The sequence below is a fragment of the Gymnoscopelus braueri genome (genome assembly GCF_963280865.1).
Source record: "Gymnoscopelus braueri genome assembly, chromosome: 17".
Lineage (NCBI taxonomy): Eukaryota > Metazoa > Chordata > Actinopteri > Myctophiformes > Myctophidae > Gymnoscopelus > Gymnoscopelus braueri.
Genome location: NC_137617.1, coordinates 39102314 through 39129632, shown reverse-complemented (window position 1 = coordinate 39129632; position 27319 = coordinate 39102314). Strand labels below are relative to the sequence as shown.

Genomic DNA, 27319 nt, shown 5'->3' with positions numbered 1-27319 from the left:
TTAAGGTTTATTTATTTATTTTGCGTCCCGTTAGCGGTTAGCCTCTAATCCAAATGGACCCGTACAGGTCTGTAACTCTGAGAGAGTGTACAAATAGAACCAAATGGACCATCTGTGATGGCCTGATGCATATCAAACTGGGGGTCCTTGAAAAACAGAAAAGGTTGAGTATCACTGGTCTGGAAGAACCAAGGGGGGGGGGGGGGCTTAGTGTTGTTGCCAGATACACCAGAGAGAGAAAATGAAATTGGCAAAGAATATGAATGACAAAGCCAGCCGCCGAGTGAACCACTTTAGCCCTATAACTTGTTGTACAACAAATAGTGAAAAAAGCTGATCTATAAGCTCACGACATGTCGCATCGCAATGTGTTTTGAACCAAATAAAATAATTTGGCCATAATATGGACGCTGTGGTTCATTTGGTTAAAGGGTTAGGACAGAAAGAGAGATGGAAATTGCAAACAGTGGATCCGGAACATTATCCCCCCATCACTCTCCTTACGTCATTCTAATCCAGTGATTCTCAACCGTTTTCATTTCAAGGACCCCCACTTTTATACTCATATAGGATTTTTGTGTAATGTAATCATTCAGTTTTTTTTTTATTTAACTCTGAGAGTGAACAAATGCTATTTTTTTTATTTGGATCCTGAAAAGTAACTGTTTTGGAGATATGAGGTTTCCATCCGACAGAGACAATTTACTCCTCGCGCCCCCCCCTCACTCTAAACGGAACATTTTGAGAGCTGACGAGGGCCATGCTGGATTGCTGTAGCATGTGACCCCACTGGCTGAATCAATCCTGAATGCATGTAGAACAAACAGCTGACCTTCCTGCAGAAATTTTTATTTGTATTTATTAATCGGCTCTCCGGTTACTGCAGTGTACTAAGATTTTTTTACCTATGTAAAAGTAGCAATCCCACAATATATAATTACTCTGTTACAAGTAAAGGGCCTGTATTCAAAATATGACTTGTATTGTGTAAAAAAAAATACATAAGTGAAGTAAGTAAAGTACAGTACTTGTATTTAGTTACTTTCCGACCCCTGCATTTTCTGTGATATCAGCACAGCCTCTCTGCACACCGGTTTTGTTTGCCCATAAACCCATCTGCCAGCCAATTGCTCCGTCGGGTGGAAACCTTGTATGACCATTACATTTTTTAATAGCATTATTTTTAAAACATTTTAAAATAGTGAAAATAGCCGATCTACAAACTGGTAGATCGGCTATTTTCACAACTTTTGTGTGACACTCTTGTATGACGAAGTAGGGCGTTAAATTATGAAAAAGAAAGTTTGAAATATGCCGGAGATACAAGGTTGCCCAGACCCGACAGCAACGGAATGTCCTCTGATTATGTGGGGTTGGGTGGCGGTCGGTGGGACGCACCGGTGGGCATAATTAAAAGGACATATTTACACATGGAAATGATTGTGTTTTTTTTATACCCTCGGCCTCTGTTGCATAGAGGTTTTATGGCAGGGTGCTGATGTTATCACCTTGACTGACTCCCAACTGGTGGTTGGTTTGGTACCTGGGTCTGATTGAATTTGCAGCTGTTTTAAGAGGGTGGATTAGACCGCTGTGTCTCAACGTGGGGTCCAGGGACCCCCACAGGGTTCTTAAGAGGGTCTCAGGGGCTCCCCAGGTAAACGATTGATTGATAGAAAATAAATTGACTCAGGTCTTGTACATCTGCTATTTTTGAAGAAAACAAAATTGAATAATTTTGATTTTTTTTTTTACACAAATCTTCTATTCTGGGGCTCCCTCGCACAAGACATTTTCAGATGGGGGGTCCGCGGCCAAATACGATATCAATGTGGGGGTCCTTCACATGCAAAAAGTTTGAGATCCACTGACTACATCCCACTTACCTGACTATTTGTTCAGAGACGGGCTTGTTCTGGAACTTGGCAGGCAGATCCAGAATGGGCTTGACTGTAAAACACTGGATGTCTTTTGGCAGAAACATCAAGGAAATAAAAAGATAAAAAGTAGGAGCCGCTCCGGGGCAAATAAACAAACAACCACCAGAAAACCCAGATATCTAATCAGCAAGGCAACACTCAAAAACCTCACATCCATAAAATAAATAAAGTGAAAGTTAACAGAAAATCACCCAATCACCATTCCTTAACAAGTCTCTGAAAAATGCCAACTCAGAACAGAATGTACTCTTTAAACATAAATCAATATTGTTTAGGTGGATTATTGTGCTTGTATTTGTTCTGGATATTCACGTAGTTCTGTTAGACAAACAAATCAATAACAGAAATCATAAAGAGCTACATTTCACACTTCTGATAAGATTGTTAACTCTTACCCTGCCAGAGTTTTTTCAAAACAGTCTGTAGCCTCTGCCAGGGTTTTGACCGATTTTGGTACCTTTTCGCATAGCCACAAAATATTTTTCTCAAGTATGATTGATCCCCAGAAAATTTCTAATCACAGATGAGATTCAGGTGTGGTTTCACAAATGTCAACGAGGTCAATTTGACCTTGTTGTCATGTGTTGTTTGATGTTTGAAAATAGCTCAAAACCAGTGGTTTCAAACCAAAAAACATTGTGAATTGTTTATCCGTTTCAATTTTAACATTGAAGTGGATGGAGCAGCAAATCTTTGGAAATTGTTATCTCCTTATTCGTTTGGAATATCGAAAAGGTGTCAATACTAAATAATTAGAGAATCTTTTTAGAATATTATTTTTTTTGAATTTTTTTTTTTTTCAGGACGTTTTTAAACGTCTTTGGCAGGCAACAGCTAATTTCTCAAATACGTTTATAAACGTCTTTGGCAGTTATAGAGTTAAAGGGATAGTTCACCCCATACTTGAATTCATGGATATTTTTTTGTTTTTGTCGCATTCCTAAGCCAATAATTTGATGACCATGCAGTGGTTCCAGTAGGAGACACAAAGAGTCTCCTTTGTGTCTCCTACCAGAACCGCTGCCTACCGGTCCGCTGGTCATCAAATTATTGGCTTAGGAATGTGAAAAAAACTTACAAATATCCATGAATTCAAGTCTCCATGGGGTGACTAATCGGTAGTGAACTATCCCTTTAATGATTTCCCCCACCATCTTTTACACCTGTAAACCTGTGATGTGACAATAAAGATGATGATCCTACATTGCTTACTATAGTAAAACACTGTGAGCTACATTCGGTGCACTGCACAGTGTACGTCTAACCGTTAAATTTAATGGACCCGTAAGGGGCCATTTTTTACCCTGAGAGTTGAGCTCAGCATTTCGCTGTGTGTGTGATGCTGCTGTTGTTGTTAATATCAGCATCAATATATGGATGGTTTGCGTCACTGTTCATTGACTTTGGAATAAAATTCCATTTAGTTTTAGTCACATTTTTAGTCATCTGAAATGTTTTGGTTTTAGTCTAGTTTCAGTTGACTAAATATCAGAAGATTTTAGTCAGCGAAATACTAAATCTACAGTCGATTTAGTCGACAGAAATGTATTTTGGCGGGCCGTGATTGCGTCGTAATGCCTGATTTATACTTAGCCGATCTACAAGCTCACAACGCATCAGTGATGTGTTGTGAGCTTGTAGATCTTGTGAGCTTGTGATCTACAAGCTCACAAGCTTGTAGATCTGCTATTTTCAAAGGATTTTTTAATACATTTTATAACTTGCGAAATGGGACATACTGCATAATGAGTACTTTTACTTTCGGTACTTTAAGTATATTTTGATGCCAATACTTTTGTACTTTTACTCAAGTACATTTTTAATTCCGGACTTTTGCTTGTAACAGAGTATTTCTACATTGCCGTATTGAAAAAAAAAGTACCTTTTACGCCACCGAAAAAAAAGGTAGTCGACACATTTTTCTCATCATACTGTACTTTTAGTATACAAAATGGACAGTGGTTTTTTGCAAGTGAAGGATACACTGTCCAGGGGAGGTCCGGATGTCCTCACTGGGGGGGCTGGAGGTCTTCATCTTCTCTGCGTTGGGGAACTGTGTGAGGAGGCGAGCCTCAAAGTCCTCCCTGCGCTCGTACTCCTTCCCCCGGTAGATGAACATCTTGTTCTGGAGGACAGACACACACACACACACACACTCATTATCACATACATATATACGGTACAGTACAGGGGGTCCCAAACTTCTTCTTTTTTTAACCCGAGACTGAAAAGATACTTTAGGTGTCTCCATGAAACCCCCAAAACATATTTTAGGAATTAATCAGTTAAACCCTACATTTCAGAAATAGTGAAAGTAGCCAACCTGTGAGCTGCAAAAAAAAAGTCAAATTTCTGGAATACATTTTTGTAAATAATAATTAAACAAATGTTTATGTTAAATTTGCCATCAGTTTGTATCTTCACATGGCTGGTTTTCATTGAAAATTAATGGCAGCTTGTCGTCGCTTTGTAGCTGCCAGCGTGAACTGTCTTGTTAAGCTTGGTGGAGAGAGTAGACTGACAATACTCAAGTATACGTAATGTGATTCAAAGAGATGTGTTTACTGGTTCTACATTATACGGAGAGTCAAGGAACAAACGGTAGAAAAGCGTGACACTCGACAGGGAGAGATCAGCAGATCAGGGCAGAACAACACTTAACCAACGCCAACTGGCAAGGCATCCAGGCTGAAAAAACAATGAGCATAATCTCCATATTAAACAGCTGCAAGTCTGGGCTGATGAAAAAAAACATCTTGGCATCCCTTCAAGCTAATAATAATAATATGTGGTCGTCGGGGATGGAAACCTTGTATGTCCAAAACCGTTCCTGTAGTGAAAATAGCCGATCTACAAGCTCGCGTCGCGTCGCGAGCTTGTAGATCGGCTATTTCCACTACTTTTGTGCGACACTCTTGTATGATGACGTAGGGCATTCATTAACGAAAAAAAACATAAAAAGGGGAAATAGGGAGATACTAGGTTTCTGCCCGACAGCAATGAATAGTGGACTGCACATGAGGTCAGAGCAGGTTTACTATAGGTTGGAAGGAAGGGGGGGTGGGGGCTGTTTTAACAAATTGGTGTATTGAACACACTCCAAGTGGCTGAGGTACAAGACCATCCGTTTGGTACTGTACAAGTGAATAGACTTAGAAAGTGTCGATGTGTTTAGAAGTGATAATAGATCATACGTTTTCCTGGAAACCCCATTTACTATATCCGGTCATTCAATAAAAAAAAAAGTTCAAACTTTATACTGGACCAATCTTGGATCCCAAGTCAAATAAAAAAGGAAAAACAGCACCTCCAGCGTTTTCCTCTTTTGCATTCAGTTGCGCAGCTCTGAATCTGTCCTTGAGAGATTAATACTGGATAAATACCGAATGGAGTGATTGATGGATGTATTGACTGAATTGTAAATTGTGACATTATTGATTTATGTTTTTGTTTAGTTTTTTTGTTTTTGTTTTGTCTTGTCAAACGGATAAGCATTAATAAGCATTAATAACCTTTTCGATCAGGTTACTTGTAATGTCTCACTATTTACTAATTTACTGTAGAAGTGCTGGAAAGTAACCAAGTACATTTACAAGTACTGTGCTGAAGTTAAATTTTGAGGTACACAAGATTTTCATTAAAAAACAAACAAACAAAAAAGTGACACGCTGTGAGCTAGTACATCTGCAATTTTTTAAAACCTATTTTTCAAAGATTCTTCAATCTTAAAAAGTTATAGAGTAAAAGTTTTTTTTTTTTTGTACTTTTACTCTAACTTTTGAAGATTGTGGTACATGCTAAGTTTAACTTAACTACATAAGTTTAAGTTAACTTACTAAAACAATCTGAGAACTTCTTCCACCACTAGTACCAGCTGCAGGGGGGCTAAACTTTTCTTTTTACAGCCAGTGATGGAAGAAGTACTAGACATAGTCTGCTAAGTACAAGTCTGGTATTCAAAATTTACTTGAGTAAAAGTACAAAGGTATTGGCACCAAAATATACGTAATGTACCAAAAGTAAAAGTACTCATTATGCAGAAGGTCCCATTTCACAAGTTTTCAAATGTATAAAATTATTGAAAATTAGAAATACTCCAGTAGTAAAGTAAAAAAAATAAAAACCCTCAAAATTGTACTTATAAGTACAGTACTTGAGTAAATGTACTTAGCTACTTTCCACCACTGGTTATTACAGCTATCCAGCACTGGTGGAGCAGCAGCCTCCCAAAGCGTGTTGCTGTGGTAATAACATAATGGCTATTTCAAATCAACAGCCCATCAGCACACAATGGCCTCTATAGACTCACAGCTCACAGCGCTCTGGAAGCAACGCAATAAAAACCCTGAGTGAACGTTGATTTAACCCATTCAATCTGGCAACGCATACTGTGTCATTTTAGATTTGAGATAAAACCATTATTTTATACTTTGGCTATTCAAAAATAGCAAATGTACAAGCTTATAGTGCGGCGCCACAAGCTTGTAGATCTGCTATTTATTTTTGTTTTAATCGTGGAAATTTTTGCAAATCTTTGAATATGTGTATTTTTTAAAGCGAACAGTTTTTGGGAAAGAAATTATGCTGCTATAATATCAGTGGTTATCAAACTATTTCATGTCAAGGACCCTCAATATGATATGTATTTGTTGTACCCCCCCGCCCCCCATCTCAAAATAGTTTGTTCCAGGGACCCCCAGAAGCAAAGATTTGAGTTAAACATTTATACATTCAAAGATTTGTAAAAAAGAAATCACGAAAAAAAAAAAAAGCAGATCTACAAGCTCATAGCGCCGCACTATGAGCTTGTATATCTGCTATTTTTATAAATCTAAAATTGACACAGATGCGTTCCCCGGTTTGAACGGGTTAACTCCGGGGAGTGTAAAAAAATGAATGGGCCTCCTAAGAGCATGAAAGTGCTCTGGTTGTGAGATCCACTCCAGGGATTCACTCAATGAGCTTAACATGAACCGTACAGAGAGAGACCCGGGATTTAAAGCTTTAACCACTTAACAACACCCCATAATATACGATGTTGAGCGGAGTCCCTCAGGGCTCCGTACTATTGACGTTTCTGTTTTCACTCATACATGAAATATCTTGGCTGAAAATAGCATGATCGGCAAGCTCAGACAATGCATTGCACTGCTATTTGCTGTGAAGGTTTTCCCAGAACACGGATGCTATGGGGTTCAAGAGGACCACAGCAGAGGAAAAATAGCAGATCTACAAGCTCACAACGAGTACTGTGAGCTTGCATTGTGAGCTTGTAGATCTGCTATTTTCAAATGGCCAAAAATGTATATAGGGCTGAAGTGGTTAATGCATGTTTTGTAATAGTAATCAAAATTTACAAAGTAACTAGTAGCTAAAGTTTTCAAATAATTGTAGTGGAGTAAAAGTACAATATGTGCCTCTGAGATGTAGTGGAGTAAAAGTAAAAGTACTGAAAACAGGAAATACTCAAGTAAAGTAAAAAATACCTCAAAATTGTGCTTAAAGGAGCACTTCACCCCTGGAAGAAGTTTTCGGTCTTTTAATGAAGTTTAGGAGTCAAGAAACAAGATCCTGGGTTTTTTTTTGGAATAATCTGTGTTTTTAGATATCTAGTAATCTTTGCAATATTCGTGACGTTATTTGCATCATGAGAGATTGGTCTCATTCCTTTCCGCACTACATGTCTCGGCGTGTCTCAGTCAGACCATCTCAAAAGACAGCCCCAATGGGGTGTCCGTAACACTTTGTTCAACCTTCTTTCGCCACTCGGCCACTCCCATTAGCTGCGGCCAGCGGCCCTCGCAGAGTGAGGCATTACTTTACCTGAGTTATCTTCTGATAGTTGTACTTGAATGTTGACATGAAATAATAATCCTGTGTAGTGTTTCATAAGCGCAAGCTTGAAAAAAAAAATACAGCGTGGAGTAGCAGCGCTGGTAAACAAACACCGTCACGAAAGGCTAGGATCATAATACCAAGGATGTGACAGTGATGTCAATACTATGCGACACGGAAGTGAAACTGCATGAAGATACTTATATGTCCCAGTGATATGACATCACTAACGAATCCTTGGACATAATATGTAACTAGATGAACGTTTGCGAGGACAGCCAGTGTTGCCAGATATTGTGAGAGAAATAAGCAGCCAGGTCTATGAAAACAAGCCCAAAAGAAAAATAACTATGCCAAGAGCACTTTACCTAGACATGGGATATTATATATTTGAAAATTGCTGATCTACAAGCTCACAACGCTTCGCAACCCATTGTGAGCTTGTAGATCTGCTATTTACAAAAAAATCTTGAGGGGGAAAAAGTCCAAAATGTGGATTTTTTGCAAAATATTTTTATTTGCTTTTCAAAATGTGGAATATTTTTGACACATATTTGTTAGGGGCTCCCTGCCACAAATTATAATTTCAGATGGGGGTCTGTGGAAAAATACATGAACATGTTTGAGAACCACTGGTTTAAACAGCAATCAAAACATTTGGAAACAAGCCCAAATATCAACTACATTTTAGAAAGAAGCCGCTTATAATAAGCAGACATGGCGACACTGGCATGCTGTTTGGATGTTATTGTTGGAGATCACACCCACATGGAACCTCCCCTGCCACAAGGCACCAAAGCATTCTGGGAGTTGAAGTTATAGGCAGTGATACGCTGTGGTCCCCCTGTGGTCCCCCCTGTGGTCACCCCTGGAACTTCTTCCAGGGGTGAAGTGCTCCTTTAAGTACAGTACCTGAGTAAAAGGAACTTAGTTACTTTACACCACTGATAATACCCCACTATGTGTTGCTCCTTTTCGCAGACCCCCCCCCCCCCCCCTCCCCTGAACACACAGTGAGCTGTGCAGCCATGCGGAGCAGACAAACACCTCAATCTTCCAATTAACCCATTGAGACCGGGAACGCATCTCTGCGCCATTTTTAGATTCCTTTGGCTATTCAAAAATAGCAGATCTACAAGCTCATAGCACGTGCCACGCTATGAGCTTGTAGATCTGCAATTTTTTTTTAAACCGTGAACATTTTAGCAAATCTTTGAATATTTGCGGACATTTGTATCTCAAACTTCGCTTCTGGGGGGTCCCTGGAACAACATATTTTGAGATGGGGGGGGGGGGGGGGTCCACTGCCAAATAATAAAAAAAATGATACGTTTTTGGCCGCCGACCCCATCAAAATATGATGGGGTTGACGTTAAAAATGTTTAAAAAATATATATGCATTCAAAGATTTGCACAAATGTTCAAGATCTTTCAAAATAGCAGATCTACAAGCTCATAGCGCGGCACTCGGTGCCGCGCTATGAGCTTGTATATCTGCTATTTTTGAATAGACCAAAGTATAAAATAATGGTTATAGCTAAAATAAAAAAATGACACACAGATGAGTTCCCGGTTTGAATGGGTTAATTAAATGAATCACAGCTCTGAAATGGGCCTGGGAGCGTTTTCAAATTTTTGCTTCGGATAAAAGTTGACAAAAGAGTCACACTAATTGATTAGGAGAAAAAAGCACAGTCATCCATTTCCAACAGAGAGAGAATTATCTTAAACGTTTGCCCCGGAATTTGTGGCTGCAATTTTCCGCAGGGACGCAATTGTCATAATTTGTCTAGGGTTTTTGTATTGTTTTTTGTTCCGAAGCGGTTTCAAAGCTAAACTGAATCACTTTCTATCACCGCATATAGTATTACTAGTCTGAGCACACAGGAAAGTAAATCTTTGCCGTATCGCTTAGCATTCTGGTAGCGTGTGAGATTGTGTGTGTATGTGTGTGTGTGTGCGAATACACACTCAGCTCAGTATCACGATTCCTATCGTCGCTGTCGGGCAGAAGCCTCGTATCTCCATATTTCAACTTTTTATGTATTTTCGTCACTTAATGTCCTACTTTGTCGTATAAGAATGTTTGAAGCAAAAGTTGTGAAAATAAGCAGGTCTACGATCTCTCTCTCTCTCAGATTGTAGATCTAAACTATTAGCTACTAGTTACTTTGCAGATATAAATTATTATATCACAAAACATACATTAACCACTTTAGCCCTATCTTATACATAAACAAAAATAGACGATCTACAAGCTCGCGACGCGTTGTGAGCTTGTAGATCGGCTGTTTTCAAACATTTTAGTACTTTTACTTTTGGAACTTCAAGTACATTTTGATGCCAATACTTTTACTCAAGTAACATTTTGAACACAGGCCTTTTACTTGTAACACAACTTGTATTTCTACCTTGTGTGGTATTGCTACTTTTACTTAAAGGGATACTTCACTTTCACATAAAATAAACATTTAAAAAATATGTTAAAAATAAATGAAAAAAGTAATGGAAAATTCATGGCCCCCTCACGCATTAGAGTGTCCTACTAATCTGTGAGGGGGCCTTTATTTTGCCATAACTTCTTTCATTTTTTTAAAATATTTTTTTTTAATGTTTATTTTATGTGAAAGTGAAGTATCCCTTTAAGTAATACATCTGAGTACTTCTTCCACCACTGCTATTTCGTTCCATTTCATGGAAAAGTAACGGGAGATACAAGGTTTCCACCCGACAGCAACGTTATACTTATTACACCCTATAACCCCAGACTGGCCAGCCATGACTAAGAAAAAGTCACTGGAGAGAACAATTCAACAGCTAAATGGTCTCTGTATCGCTCCAGTCTAATGAATAGAAATGGACTTGCGACTGTTCTCAAATAGAGAGATAGCAGACCCCACAGGCCTAGTGGTGAGGCTGTATCAGAGGGCTTAAATCATTAAAGGGATAGTTCACCCCAAAAAAAATATATTTTCTATCGATTACACACCCCATGAAGCCTTGAATTCATAGAGCTTTTTCCATTTTTGTCTCATTCCTAAGCCAATAATTTGATGGCGGAAAGATAGTAATGTCTCCGGTAGGAGACTCAAAGTGTTAACTTTGAGTCTCCTACCGGAGCCGCCACCGTTAGGAGAGCTCATGACGCGCCGCGGTTAGTGTGGATCGGCAATTTTCACCGTTTTGTAAAGAAATGTACTACCACCCCGTTGAAATGGGCCGGTTCTTGAGAACTGCCCCATCTGATTGACTTCACACTCGACACTGCACTTCCTTGGTTCCTAAACAATATCCAGAGTGAAGTTGAATAGCGCTGGGGTGGTGCGGAGGTACATTAGATTAGTTAATATACAGTAGCTCAATATAGCTGGATTCATGTTAATGTGTATTTTCAGACATTCAACGACTTTCACTCTGTACTTGGTCTGTTCTTCTTCCCACCAAACAAACTTTGCCGAAAATAGCCGATCTCGCGCTGCAAGGCGTTGTGAGCTAAAGTTCTCCTCAGAATAGGGATGCTAGGGTTTAAGTGGTTAATGCAAACAAATGTATCCTATATCACACAAATTTGGCAGCCTCCCTGTAGTAACTCTGAGGACCCCCCTAGGGGTCCCGGACCCCCTGTTGAAGACCCCTGGTCTACACCAAATCTCTTCGCCGAAAAATAGCCGATTTACCAAGCTCACCACGCGTCACAATGCAGATCTGCTGTTTTTGGTGAATGTTCCCCCCAGAATAGAACACTAGAATATAGGGATGCTGGGGTTCAAGAGCTATAAACTTTTATCTATCGAAACTTTTTATCTCTATGGAGTAAACTTTTTTGGCTTCAGAACCCCCTTTCTCCAATTTCTGAATCCAAAGTACGCCCTTTCCCCAACTAAAACATTTTGTTTAGAAAACTGAAAACCATATAGCTGGCAATTTAATGCTGTGTTCAAATAATGTGCACATGAGTACTGCTTTCTCGCCAATAACAGTGGTGCTAGTTATATTTCTGATGTAATTTTGTTTAAAAGGAACCCTGGCTAATAAGCCAAATATGCCTTAATACATTATAATTGCCCTCTATAACTAAAATATATATTTTTAAAACACCTTAAATATTTCATTTATTTTAGAGACAGTTAATCTTTTACTCAAGAGGGACAATGCCCGTCGCAAGTTGATGATGTCATTTGTCCATGTGTGTTCCAGCCCAATGGAATTCATATTTATAATTGATATTTAATTTGACATTTTATTATAGAGGACAATTATAATGTATTAAGGCATATTTGGCTTATTAGCCAGGGATCCTTTTAACACTTTACAGATCAGTAGTATGTTTGTCAATGTTTTATCAGTAAAATAAATACTAAAATGTTCCACTTTCTCTGATGTACTCCATGTAGTACCGCTGCATACACCATTGGAGAGACACTGGGCTGAGCTATATGGTTATCAGCAAACCTATGGAATATAGACACATTTTGATCGTTCTTGACAATGAAACACTATTTCTAAAGACGTACGGATGTACGTCACAAGTTTTCAAATGTCTAAAATGTCTACAAATCTTTAGAAAATATAAGATCTACTCATAGATCAGCTATTTTCAAATGGCCGAAATGTATATAGGGCTGAAATGGTTCATGTATGTCTTGAAATAATAATAAAAAATCTAAGTAACTAGAAACTTACGTTTTCAAATAATTGTAGTGGAGTAAAAGTACAATATTTGCCTCTGGGAGTAGAAGTAAAAGTATTGGAAATTGGAAATACTCCAGTAAAGTAAAAATACCCAAAATAATTACTGAAGTACAGTACTTGAGTAAATGTTCTTAGTTACTTTACACCACTGGTGATTAATGACGTGGTATCGGACTGGCAGAGATACAATACCGATACCAGCATTTTAGGCACCAGAAGGTCTCTGGGTATTACTGCCCACTGGTGCATCCAGTCTGCCGTTATCGGAACAACTCTAAAATAAATACAACTCGGCGTGTGTGTGTGTGTGTGTGTGTGTGTGTGTGTGTGTGTGTGTGTATACTTTATTTGAGAGGTGAGTGCGAGTGGCGTGGAGCTAGAATATGCATGAGTCTGGGAACTTGTCTTCATCTCCATTAGCCCATTAAGACCTGAGTCCCATTCTAACTAAATGTCTTCTAAATCCTAACAGTTTTCTGAAAAAAGTTATGTTACTATCAGTGGTGCTCACATTTTTTCACGTCAAGGACCCCCCACCATTTATTTGGCCGAGGACCCCATCTAAAAATATTTTGATCCAGGGACCCCCCGCCCCCCCCCCCCCCAGAAGCAAAGATTTGAGTTACAAATGTTGTCTGTTTCACGATTTTTCAAAAATAGCAGATCTACAAGCTCATAGCGTGGCACTCGGTGCCGCGCTATGAGCTTGTAGATCTGCTATTTTTGAATAGCCAAATAAATCTAAAATGACACAGATTTGAGTTAGAAATGTTCGCTTTAAAATAATATATATACATTAAAAAAAAGCAGATCTACAAGCTCGTATATGTGCTATTTTTGAATATCCAAAGTATAAAATAATGTTTTTTTTTAGCTCAAATCTAAAATGACACAGACGCTTTCCCGGTGTGAATGGGTTAGTGTGCTCAGCGCTCCAGTCTGAGGAACATTGTGAATGATGGAACACGACACCTCATATCCCAGAGACTCTGAACGCCGTGTGTTGGGATACATATTTCACACCGACTTCTCAAAAGAACCTTCCAGGACTTCTTGAAGCCAAACACACAAGACAATAACGGGGATTAAGAGGGACAGGAGACCCAAGTTCAGAATAAACGTATAAAAAAAGTGAACGGGGGGAGATTGTGCAGAGATTGTTTTAAGCACTTCAGTTGTGAGCTTGTAGATCGCCTATTTTACGTACAATGGCATATAGCATGGGTCTTCAACGTTTTTCAGGCCAAGGACCCCCCTACCTCTTTGCCAAAAATAGCTGATCTACAAGCTCACAACGCCTCGCACTGCGAGGCGTTGTGAGGTTGTAGACCTGCTATTTTTGGCTAAAGTTCTCCTCAGAAAAGGGATGCTAGGGTTCAAGTGGTTAATGTAAAAAAATAAATCAGCGGCCCCCCTGTAGTAACTCTGAGGACCCCCTAGGGGTCCTGGACACCCTGTTGAAGACCCCTGGACCCCCTCACCTAATATTCACCTATTTTTTGTCAAATGTTCGCCTATTATGATAAGCCCAGAATAGGGTTCATGTGATGAAAAAAAAATCATACCCTGTGTGAAGGAAGCGGTGCCTTTGATGAGGTTATTTAATTGGTGTGTGTGTTTGTGTGTGTGCGTGTGCACGTGCGCGTGTGCAGTGCTGGCGGGCCCCCTGGGTGCCACACGTGGTCCCTGGTGTGACTATTGTGATGGCAGACCCCTGGCAATTTTGGTGGCTTGCACGTGTGCAGTGCTGGCTTGTGTGTGTGCATGTCTTTAAGTGGCACATGTGTTGCAACGGAGCACCTCGCAGCCAGGTCTGCATGTTACGCGCGCGTGTGTGCATGTGTGTGTGTGTGTGTTTGTGCGCCCGCGCACGTGTGCAGTGCTGGCTTGTGTGTGTGCATGTCTTTAAGTGGCGCATGTGTTGCAACGGTGCGCCTCGCAGGACCGCATGTTCTGTGTGTGTGTGTTTGTGTGTGCGTGTGCGTGTGCGTGTGCGCGTGTGCGTGTGTGTGTGTGTGTTTGTGTTGCATCTTTGCCGTCCGCAAACATACGGACGGACGGATGGACGGACGGACGGACGGACACACAGACACGGTCAAATATAGAGCGGCTGGCACCGCAAAAAAAAAAGGTCTCAAATGTTGGGTGAAATCTGTCTAGGAAAAAGATAAATACAAAAATGCCTTTGAAAATAATAACACCACCTTCAGTCTTGAGTCAAAAGATAAATATTGCATGCCTTTCTTTCCAACAGTGCCTTGACTAACAAGTGCCTAAAAACATTCCACCCACCCAGTACACAAAAACAGTTGAGAGTGATGACTTTAATTGCTGCGTGTGTCGGCAAAGTCACGATTCTGAGACTTTACACAAACATCCTGATGTCTTACCACATTACCAACTAATACACAGCATAAGAAGTATTTTGTTAACCAAATTAAAGCTCTATATTCAGATAATCATTGCTAGAGTGTTTGTTCATTAACCCATTAAAGACCTGAGACCGGTTCTACAAAATGTCTTCTAAATCCTAACAGTTTTTTTTTTTTTTTTTTGACTGCATGTTGCCGTCAGTGGTTCTCAAACTTTTTCATGTCAAGGACCCCCAAAAGTGTATGCATTTGGCCGCGGACCCCCCATCTCAAAATATTTTGCTCCAGGGACCCCCAGAGGCAAATATTTGAGTTAAAAATGTTCGCTTTAAAAATATATATATTCAAAGATTTGCACACATTTTCACGATTTTTCAATAATAGCAGATCTACAAGCTCGTAGCGCGACACTCGGTGCCGCGCTACGAGCTTGTAGATCTGCTATTTTTGAAAAGCCAAATAAATCTAAAATTACACAGATGCGTTCCCGGTCTTAATGGGTTTTAAAAAAACAGGAAATACATTTTCCTGTATTGGTGGGTTGCCAATTTCGGCCAAACAGGAGAGAGTACCCATTTATCAGCTTCAAATTCCCAGTTCCAACTGGGTCTGCCCACTTCTCTGTGTTATCATTTGCATCCTGTATCAGTTCTGCTGCGTGTAGCAGGCACAGATTATGATTTGGAGACTTTACGCAAAATAATATCCCAATGTCTAACCACATTACGAACTAATACATCATAACTAGATGAATTAAGTACCCTCACAGAAAAATCAATCCTTAAGGGGGTGAAGGCACAAAAAAAGCCTTTATCAGAGCCATCGATTCCCCCCGAGCAATATAAAGCGTAAACTAAAACCCCTGCAAATGACATTCATCTTAATTAGTGTCTCACACAGACGCACACTTCCCCCCCGTCCGCTCACGCAGAGAGATGAGCGTTAATACATAATTATAAAAGAGGATACGGTCTCAGAGCTAATAACCAGCACAGCGGGTGTGTCACGATCTGTCTCTGTCCCTCGCCCATTCCTTCCCTAATCAAGCCCTCACTACGTACAGTAACCTCACCTCTTCTTCTGTTCAATAGCCTCTGTATTCCATTTCCTGTTGTAAGGAGACAGTTCTTTATATTCCATAATATTATTTTATTTATTTACTTATTTATTGGCTTTCTTGTATTGTGGTGTGTCTACTAATGGCTGTAGCGTGCTCAACCCCCTCTAGGTGTCTTTATAACTCATTGAGACCTGGAACGCATCTGTGTAATTGTTTTGATTTGAGCTAAAAAAGCATTATTTTACACTTTGGCTATTCAAAAATAGCAGATATACAAGCTCATAGCGCGGCACCGAGTGCTGCGCTATAAGCTTGTAGATCTGCTATTTTTGAAAAATCGTGAAAATGTGTGCAAATCTTTGAATATATATATTATTTAAAAAAGAAATTGCTTCTGGGGGTCCCTGGAACAACATATTTTGAGATGGGGGTCGGCGGCCATATACATATAATTTTGCGGGTCCTTGACATGAAAAAGTTTGAGCATCACTGATATAGAAACTCAGACTATTTTCAGAATACTGTTGGGATTTAGAAGACATTTGCAGAATCGGCTTCAGGTATTAACTCATTCACTGCCACTGACGTAAAAAACGTAATCTTTTCCCATTAAATCGATTTAAGATCTCACCGTCCTTCATCTCTCGCAGTGACACATTTCATTGTAGCACACCCGGATACGGAAATACGTCAAATCGAAGATTTTCGGTTCCGTCCGCTTCCTGTTTAGGTCCCCCTCTAAAACGGTCTTTACTCTGCTTCGTTTTTCTCCCCTGTGTAACGCTGTTTAGAAACGCTTTTTAGAAACTGCTACTACTTCAAAATGGAATGTCGGCGATTGAAAATGTCTTCTCTGGGCCACTCACACAACTACCCTGTGTGTCTACAAACAGTTGATCACGCGATCATAAGGGATTTAGCGAGGTCTGTGGCGTGGTGAAAAAAGTAAGTGATTCGACCGTTAACATGGCGATACATGGTGTTTTTACACTGGGCTGAAGGAGAGAGACTCCGCCTCGGTCGGAATGTTTGTTGTCTGAGCGGCGTGCACGGATCGCGGGTGTGTTTAGAAACGATTGGACTTGCGATCATAATGAAAAAAATAAAAATGCAATTTTTTTAAAGTTATAAAAAACACTAAATCGCTGGCAGTGGGCAAACACAGCCAGAAATAAGTCTGGCAGGGAATGAGTTAATGGGATAAGGAAAGGTGCGTCAGGACAGACTGAGAAGCACACAGTCTTTAGACCTTGCTTGCGTGCGGGAGATTTATTTTGTCTTATTTTATTGTAAGTTGCAAGTTTAGTTTTCTTTTCATTTACACATCTCTGTAAAAAGAAGAAAACAAATCAAGCTTTAATTTGAAACCTAACCAAACCCGGAGTAGATATTCTATTCTTCAACCTGCAACAAGCATCTATTATTTCAGTCTGTCCAAGAGTGACTCACACAAATGGAAAACATTTAGTTTTTTAACAATATGTTTACGGTTTCAGACTCAGTACTACTGTTGTGAGGGCGTTCGGGTGGTGCAGGGGATTTAGCGTTTTCATCAAAACACACTTTTGACTACTAGTCCTACACATTTTGTTCAAAACTCACACAAATCTATACGTATTAAGATGCATCTGTCATTGGCTTTTGAAAGTTGCACAAAATGCCACGAATCATAAACGCAGCGTCCGATTGCCATGAAACTTTGCACGCACACTCCCAGTACACCAAAGAAGACACTGTACCCCACATCGGCCTCATGGTGGCGCTTTAACAGCATGCTTCACATTTTTGGCCTCTAACTCTTGAACCGTAGGTCGTGTAATACAAAAAAAAAGTATGATGCAATCATTATGCAAAGCCGTTTTCTACCGCGTTCTCAGATTGTTATCCAGATTCCATTCCAATTGGCCTTCCAAAGACACGGCCGGATTAACCCTTCGTGGTGCGCCCTGGGCTGCACCAGATTCAGTCAGTTCCCCCCAGAACAAACAGCCCTTAAAGCCTGTGCTTTAAAGGTTCTATGACATTCATTTTCACTTTAAAAAAAAAAATGTTTTTGGGGGGGTTTTATGACCGCAATTAGACCCCAAAAAATCGGAACTTTCAACATTCAGTGGATTTTCTGTGGTCTGGGGTTTTCTGAATAATTAGGCTGAAAAGTAATCTGTGATTGGCCCCTGGACTTTGATGTCACAGCCCATTAATCCCGCCCCTCCTCTATCCATTCCTTTGGGGGGGGGGGGGGAGCAGAGGCGATGATTGACAGTCAAAATCCCTCAACAGCGACACCCGCAGGCAAAGATTTATTTTTTCATTTCAGTTGAAAAGGCTTTAGAAATCAGAGAGAAAAAATCCTGCCATGGATCACTGGAGTGGATTTTTCAGTTAAAACTTTTAATACACATTTGAAGGACCATGATAAATACTTTTAATGTGTTGTAAAACTGAATGTCATGAAACCTTTAAGCCAGGCCTGTCCTGGAGGAGACCAGGTCACAGGAGTGTACTTTTCTAATGTTTATTTTAATTGTTTCCCATAGCGTGGTCGTTCCTCATGGTTCATAAAACAGGGGGGTTACATGCATAACCTAATGTTTTCTGCCTGCCTGACCTGCGGTTTTAACCTTGTGCCTGTATTTGGATTTTGGCTCCTGGCTTTCCGCCCGCTCTCTCTATTTGGATTCAGTTCGTCTGTTATTATTGGACGGCCTTCCCAAGTCTGAAGCCCTGGCTGCACCAAGCCTGCTCTCGACCTTGGCCTCCTGTTATTTTAACCCATTCAAACCGGGAACGCATCTGTGTAACCACTTTATCCATATTTTATACTTTGGCTATTTAAAAATAGCAGATATACAAACTCTAAATCTGCTATTTTTGAAAAATCTTGAACATTATTTTGTGCAAATATATATATATACCGTAAATTTCGGACTATAAGCCGCAACTTTTTTCAAATGTTTCGACCCTGCGGCTTATATAACGGTGCGGCTTATCTATGGATTTTTACAGCTAACGGCCACTAGGGGACCTCCTAAATATATGGATTTTACACCTGCGGCTTATAGTCCAGTGCGGCTTATATATGTACAAATCATTCAATTTAGCTGCTGCGGCTTATATTCAGGTGCGGCTTATAGTGTGAAAATTACGGTATTTTTAAAGGAAACATTTGTAACTCAAATCTTTGGTTCTGGGGGGTCCCTGGAAAAAAAATATTTTGAGATGGGGGTCGGCGGCCAAATACATATAATTTTGGGGGTCCTTGACATCTACAAGCGCTATGAGCTTGTAGATCTGCTATTTTTGAATAGCCAAAGAAACCTGAAGTGACACAGACGCGTGCCCGGATTGAATGGGTTAATACATCCATTTTAATTGCACCTGTACCGCCTCAGCGTCTGCCGCCGGGTCCGTTCTCCTGTGATCCCGCTAACACGCCGCTATAGCACCGACCTTGAACAAAGTGAAGCCGTCAGGTTCAGAAGTATACTTGCTGTAACTACAGTGCAAACTATATACAGCACTTTATTATATTTACGGCTTGCCTTTATATGATAAAAAATGCTGCCCGGGTTTATTTGGCTGCATTTCAACAAACACTTCATCCAATAACCAATGTTCAGTGGCAAGACAAAACAATTTAGAGAAAGCTGGGGTCGCATACAGTAGGAGGCTGATGTGTACCGGGGGGCTGAGTGTGTGTGTGTGTACGGAACAATTTGCATTTTTTTTTTTGTTGCATAACAGATTTTTTTAATGTTTTATTATTGTATTTTCCAATACGATCAACTGAGGCGGTACACTTAAACCCTGATGTTGCATTTCTTACTTTTCTTTGGTTAACCAGACAGGTCAATTAAAGAGTAAAATAGCATTTTTTTTGGCGCTGATATCCCAGGATGTGTATACCTGCGCTGACTCCCCTGGTCCTGGTTAAAATGCTGCCAATTGAATGAAAATAGGAAAAACAAAGAACACTTGTTCTCAATGTCGGGTCCAGGGACCACCAGGGGTCCAAATGGACCCTTACAGGTCTGTAACTCTCAGAGTGTACACATGGAACCATTTTGTACACTCTGAGAGTGGCTCTTTGTGGTCTGAGCACCACATTTTCAACTGATGTTCACTCTGAGAAAGAAGATTGGCTGAGAAGTCATAGAGTTGTGATGATTTTAAAGATGCTGATTTTCTTTTGTTAAAATAAGCTCAGAAGGGGATCTCTGATAATGACAAAAAAAAGAAAGTGCTCTTTATTCGACGTTTCGGTCGTTAGACCTTCATCAGAACAGACAAATAAAGAGCACATTTTTTGGGGAAGTTCCAGACAGTGTGCGGGTCCTTTTCTTTGAAGTCATTATCAAACATCTCTCTCTGAACATATGCACCTTTTGTCCTACGCACCTGTCACCAACCTTTGAGGTGTGCATCGGCCTTCTTCTAAAAAGGTAAAATAAGCTCTAAATTAAATAAACAGTTGCTCTATATATTCTGATTCAATGCTATACAGCGTTTTGTTCAATAAGAGGCGTCTCCCCGTGTCTCCGGCTCTCTTTAGTAAACAGAAAATACATTTTCAGTTCAGGATACCAATTCTATCCAATCGGGAGAGACATCTCATAAAGGACAAAGGATAAAAAGGAAAGTGAACTTGGAAGTGATGACACAAAGACATTAGCGGGTCCATTTGGTCTTTCTCTCTGTGTCTCACACTCTCACCCTCTCTCTCTCTCTAAAAGGCTTCTACGTAGCTCTCTCTCTCTCACTCTCTCTCTCTGGCAAAGTTTTTGGGAGCTTCTCTGCTGCCCACACTAACTAAGAACAGCTGCTTCATAATGATTCATTGTTTTCTGTAGCGTGACGAACAGGTTGACTGAGAAGGAGAAGCCGTCCTGTTGGCAGTGACTGCTATAAACGCCGCCTCCCGTTGTTACAATAGAGCCAGAGCTCTGTGGGAGTTGAGCCGCGTCGGAGGAGGAGGACATACTGCGTACGTCTCCACGGCCAAGGTCGTGTGACTGTTGTGCTCGCCGCTGGGAAAACCTATCGATCGGCCGTCTCGGCGAGCGTCATTCACACCCACGCCTTAGCGGAATGGCGTCAGCGGAACCGATAGAAACACGCACACGTGTTGCATAACGTTGTTTGACTGTGTGTGTGTGTACTTCCATTACTATACTTGTGAGTGCCAAATGCCCCCACAAACAATACAGAAGAATTTGAAAAATAAGGCATTGTGAGGACGTTTTCCTGGTCATTACAAGATAAATCTCCACTTATAATAATCAATATTTGTGTTTTTGCCAATGTTTGCCATTTTTGCCAACATTTTGCCCTTTAGGCACAATAGGCTCTATGCATTGGTAACACAGGCGTTACCAATGATACTAATGAAGGCTCTGTTCCATTTAGTGTAGCACAGCATTTCTCAGACCTTTTAATTTCCACGACCCCCATAACTCTGAGAATGTACAAATGGAACCAAATGGACCCGTAATTCCATTTGTACATTCTCAGAGTTACACACCCGTAAGGGGCCATTTGGAACCTCAACCCCCTCAAGGAACCATGAGGGTCCCTGGACCCCAATTGTAGACCCACTGGTGTAGCAAAGTGTTTCCAGTGACCCAATATGCACAATATCAGCACCCTGACTCTTTTTTTTTTTACCATAATGGAACAGAGCCTTCATTAGTATCATTGACAACACCTGTGAATTTCTTCACAATATGGCTGCTGTGCATAGAGCTTATATGCGTCGTAAGTTTCGAGTTACACAGCGCTTGCGTGGACACAGACACGCTGTTCCAACTCAAGTAAAAACAAACAACACCCGCTGCTAATTTGATTACTTCAGCGTTACATCTCTCTCTCTCTATGTGTGTGTGTGTGTGTGTGTGTGTGTGTGTGTGTGTGTGTGTGTGTGTGTGTGTGTGTGTGTGTGTGTGTGTGTGTGTGTGTGTGTGTGTGTGTGTGTGTGTGTGTGTGTGTGTGATTTGTTAAAAGCACACCGCATTTGGTTACCGATCAAATTCTGCTGATGTCCGTTGCGTCCTGCCATCACTGCGATAATGGCAGGTTGCAGAATCGGACGTCTACCATGCGGTGTGTAACACCATACCATCTCCGTGCCCGCGACAAAATAAAGTAGACTATACTGCATTTTCTTGCTATACCAGAACCTGGATATACATGAGAATAACACAGATCCTCCCCCGATGGCTTACTTCCTAATGTACGGTGTGTGTGTGTGTGTGTGTGTGTGTGTCTGTCTGTCTGTCTGTCTGTCTGTCTGTCTGTCTGTCTGTCTGTCTCTCTCTCTCTCTCTCTGTTGCTGTGTCTCGTAGTCTTGTAGCGCGGCACTCGGTGCCGCGCTATGAGCTTGTATATCTGCTATTTTTGAATAGCCGAAGTGTAAAATAATGCTTTTTAGCTCGAATCAAGATGTGACAAAGATGCGTTCCAGGTCTTAATGGGTTAAAAAAGTACTTTCACATAGATTTTTACAAGCGGTGTGTGTGTGTGTGTGTGTGTGTGTGTGGGGGTGTGTGTGTGTGTGTGTGTGTGTGTGCACCTACCCGGATAAAGGAGGGGAAGCCCACGCCGTTGTAGCCCACGGCGAAGTAGTCTAGCTTGGGTCTGATGACCTTGACTATGTTCTCGTAGAACTGGGCCTGTTTCCGCTGTGTGGGGAAAACACACAACGACAACAACACATCAATGGAGCTCAACACACACACTGTGGACAATAATACACACTGTACAGAATAATACTGCACTTTGTGACTTGAGTTCAGTGGTGGAAAAAGTTAAAGTAAAAGTATCAATACTGCAATGTAGAAATACATTTTACTCTCAAGTAAAAGTCCAGGAATTCAAAATTGACTTGGGGAAAAGTACAAAAGTAAAATGTTTCAAAATACTTAAAGTACCAAAAGTAAAAGTACTCATTATGCCCCGTTTCACAAGGTATCATATGTATAAAATGTATTAAAATATTTTGAAAATAGCAGATATACACGACGCGTTGTGAGATTGTAGATCCGCTATTTTCAAATGGCCGAAATGTATATAGGGCTGGAGTGGGTACTGTATGTTTTGTAATAATAATCAAAATCTATAAAGTAACTAGTAACTAAAGTTTTCAAATAATTGTAGTGGAGTAAAAGTATGATATTTGCCTCTGAGATGTACTTGAGTAAATGTACTTAGTTACTTTCCACCACTGCTTGAGTTATACTACATAAGTCAAGTCAGGTAACATTTTATTACAGCCCAATATCACAAAACATGTCCCAAAGGGCTGTACAAGGTCAGTAATAAAACAAGTACTGCAATGTACAGTATACACACATGCATACAAATCACACAAAACGATGATTTACAATACAAATCAATGAGCTAGATGGCTGTAAGGTAGCATTGGTTCAGACTAGATGATGTCAAAGACCGATGCAAAAAGGTGTGTTTTAAAAAAAAAATACTTGAGCTGTCTGTGTAATGACATTCTTGAATGCAGGCGCAGGTTTCAAGGGGGTTTAATAAAGTCCAACAAAGGTACAAGTGGGAAAGGCAAAGTTCAGAGAAACTATAAACAAGGGCAAACACGGACGGGCCGTGTGAAGCTGCTAGTGTCTAGAGCCAAACAATACTGCTTGCTGGCAGCGTGGAAGAGGGGGGTATATATAGGAGTGGACTAAGGAGGAACAGGTGTGTAAAGTTAATAGGCTGGAGATGAGGATCTCTGGAATGAGGCCGTGGGCGTGGTCGTGGTCGTGGTCGTGGTCGTGTCTGTCTGTCTGTCTGTCTGTCTGTCCGTCTGTCTGTAATTTGATTCTAATCTACTGTATAATAAAGCATGCTGCTGTAGTTGTAATTGCCCTTCCTCCCCAATCTGTTTTTCCTTCAGAATGACTAAATTTGGATCTTGCTGCATTTTAATTTCTTTGACGAGGCTCTGAGTACAGCAATTCCAATGCCTTCAATTGTGCCATAGCTGTATTGCAAGCAACTCTAGTAAAAAAAACATTTTTTTCGGGGGGGAAATGCTTGTCCATGTACACGTATTGATCAGAGATAAGATTTTTCGGGGAGGATTTATAAACCACACACTGTGGAGGTGGTGTGGAATGGAACTTTTAACCCATTAAGGCCATGGGCTGATTCTACAAAATGTCTTCCAAATCTTAATTTTTTTTTGTTGCTATATATCAGTGGTTCTCAAACTTTTTCATGTCGAGGACCCCCAAAATTATATGTATTTAGCCACGGACCCCCATCTCAAAATATTTTGTTCCAGGGACCCCAAGAAGCAAATATTTGAGTTAAAAATGTTCGCTTTAAAAATATATATATTCAAAGATTTGCACACATTTTCAAGATTTTTCAAAACTAGCAGATCTACAAGCTCGTAGCGCGGCACTCGGTGCCGTGCTACGAGCTTGTAGATCTGCTAGTTTTGAATAGCCAAAGAAATCTTAAAATGACACAAGGATGCGTTCCCGGTCTTAATGTGTTAATTATAACTTCCGACTCTAATTGCTTCCCTGACGTGCTTCATTGCGTGGAAGAGAATATAACACTGAGCACTACTTACCAAGGACGCGCTGAGCTGCTCAAAGTCAAACATCTCATTCTCGTACTGCTCTGCCAGCTCCTTCCCCAGGATAATGGCCTCCTCCCACATCTGTTGGAGAGACACAACCCAAAAAGAGACCGTCAAAGACCTTGAGCCTCATCCATGACTCACGTCACTCACACTAAGCACCAGGAAGTGCAACCGAAAACCTAACAAGACATTTTGCAGAGTATACTCTCCGAGTGAAATTAACCCATTCAATCCGGGAACTCATCTACAAAATGTCTTCTAAATCCCAACAGTATTCTGAAAAACGTATGTTTCTATATCAGTGGTTCTCAAATGTCAAGGACCCCCAAAACGATATGAATTTGGCCTCGAACCCCCATCTCAAAATATGTTGTTCCAGGGACCCCCCAGAAGCAAAGATTGGAGTTAAAAAATGTTCGCTTTAAAATAATATATATTCAAAGCTTTGCACAATTTTTCTCGATTTTTCAAAAATAGCAGATCTACAAGCTCGTAGCGCGGCACTCGGTGCCGCGCTATGAGCTTATATACTGTATCTACTATTTTTGAATAGCCCAAAGTGTAAAATAATGCTTTTTAGCTCAAATCTAAAAATGACACAGATGCGTTCCAGGTCTTAAAGGGTTAAAAGGTTTGGTAAGTGATATATTTGTTGTTAAAATAAGCATTATAGTGCTCTATATTCATATTCTATATTACTCATTGCTGTTAGAGCAGGTCTTTAACGTTTTTCAGGCAAAGATCCCTTAGTTGAGAGAGAGAGATGAATCATTATGTTGCAGATTAAACCTTTTCATAGATGTCATAGATAGGTTAGACTTAGACATAGATAGTAGGGGTGTGCCGATATATCGTCCCGCGATATATACGTTTTCGTGACGATATGTATCGTTTTGGGGGAAAAAATATCGTTTAAAAAAAAAATATATACCGTATATATTTTTTCTTTTTCTTTTTACAACAATAATAATAATCAGGCATGCAAACAGCCCCGAGGTGAAAAGGGTGACAACATGTTGTTTTTTTTTCAGGTCAGGTGTCACACTATTGCCCTATTTGGATTCAAAACGGCTAGTGGAAGCTGAAAAGCTACAAGTTTGCATGTCTGAATAATGCAAAACAGAAATATTTGTTTGCATTTGCTTCCAACCCCCCCCCGCATATATTTTCATAATAAAAAAGTGCCATATATCGTATCGATATCGTATCGATGTTGTGAGCCCAATATCGTATCGTATCGTTTCATGAAATCGGCACACCCCTAATAGATAGCACTGTCGGCAGTGTTGGATTCATGTTTATGTGTATTTTCAGACAGTTAACCACTTAAACCCTCAATAGTTAGAAAACTTGTACTTGATCTGCTCTTTTTCCCCCTTCACCAAACCTCTTTGTCGAAAACGAGGCGTTGTGAGCTTGTAGATCTACTATTTTCGGCTAATGTTCCCCTCAGAAAAGGAATTCTATGGTTCCTAAGGTGGTTACTAATAAAAAAACATTTAGTGGCCCCCCTGTAGTAACTAGGCGGTCCTCGGACTCGACGTTGAGAACCAGACCATTAGACATTCAGTTCACAACGTCAGACCAAATACAGTGCAACCTAAATTAATAATACACACTTTAGCCCCAGGGTTCCCTATAACTTCTCCATGTGAGGGAGCCCCAAATAGCCACAGCCTCTGGCTGGCGAGCGGACCCCCATTGCGAAATGGCCTAAATGAAACTGAATATAGCCCAAAAAAAGCCTATCTTTAAGTGTGTTGATGATACTAAAGTAAAGTGATCAATGGGGCATAGTCATAAGTCATAGACACATCATAGAGAACTGATCTCACAGGCAGTGGGTGGAAGAAGTACTCAAATGTTTTACTTAAGTAAAAGTATCATACCCTATTGTAGACATAGTCTATTACAAGTACAGTAGAAGTTTGGTATTCAAAATTTACTTGAGTAAAAGTACAAAAGTATTGGCATAAAAATATACTTAAAGTACCAAAAGTAAAAGTACTCATGATTGCAGAAGGTCCCATTTCACAAGTTTTCTAATGTGTAAAATGTATAAAAATCCAGTGAAAATAGCAAATCTAAGTTCACAACGCATCACAAAGCAACCACAAGATCGGCTATTTGTAGATTGGCTATTTTCAAATTGCCAAAGTATACATACATAGGTCTACATGGGGCTATAAAGCGACAAAATGGCCAGGCCTGTTACCATTGAAGCCAATGAAAAGGCCAGGGAAAATAACACAGGGAACAGGAGACACAGGTTAATGGCAAGTATGAGTTTGTCTAGCATTCACTCTTGACCACCCTGTCATTGAAACACTGGAAAAAGTTGAGGCCAGCTCAACTTTGACTGATCATTTGTAGGTTGTTGATTTCCTACACCAGGAGATAGGGAGGAGGGGGAGGAGGAGATGAGAGCTTGGGAGGAGTAGGTGAACTTCTCTGCAAAAATGCAAAGGACACTGGGAAAAATGAGAGGTAGTTTGTCAAAGTGTGCGCTGGCTGGGTGGTCAGGCGGGACACCTGACTCGGCCCATTTAAGGAAAGAAGATCAGATGATGTAAAAAAAAAGGGGGATCGTTTACATCCCGTGTTCGGTACGGGCGGAAATAAAAGGGAAAAGTGCTGCTCAGCAACTCTTACACCTAACACCTGCCTTCTTCTGCCAGAGGAGGATTTAATACAGCTGACAAGGAGCCAAAAATAGTATCATCAGCTTCCTAGTGGACCAATCACATATCCTGGTAATGAAACAGGCATGTGCGTGCGTGTTAAAATTAAAGGTGTGTGTGTGTGTGTGTGTGTGTGT

The 27319-nt window shown here is 40.4% G+C and overlaps 1 protein-coding gene across 2 annotated transcripts in view; it reads right to left on the bottom strand.

Moving 5' to 3' along the window:
- dock1 (dedicator of cytokinesis 1) overlaps positions 1 to 27319 on the bottom strand; it is a 455553-nt gene that overhangs the window by 63258 nt on the left and 364976 nt on the right. For both annotated transcript variants that reach the window (XR_013934788.1, XM_080454394.1), the window contains exons 39-42: positions 24490 to 24579; positions 22472 to 22576; positions 3924 to 4065; positions 1887 to 1968 (exon numbers count right to left, since the gene is read on the bottom strand). Coding sequence is in view for 1 of the 2 variants with exons in the window: in XM_080454394.1 (XP_080310520.1) it covers positions 1887 to 1968; positions 3924 to 4065; positions 22472 to 22576; positions 24490 to 24579 (419 nt within the window). In the remaining variant the exon portion in view is untranslated. The remainder of the gene's footprint in view (positions 1 to 1886; positions 1969 to 3923; positions 4066 to 22471; positions 22577 to 24489; positions 24580 to 27319) is intronic.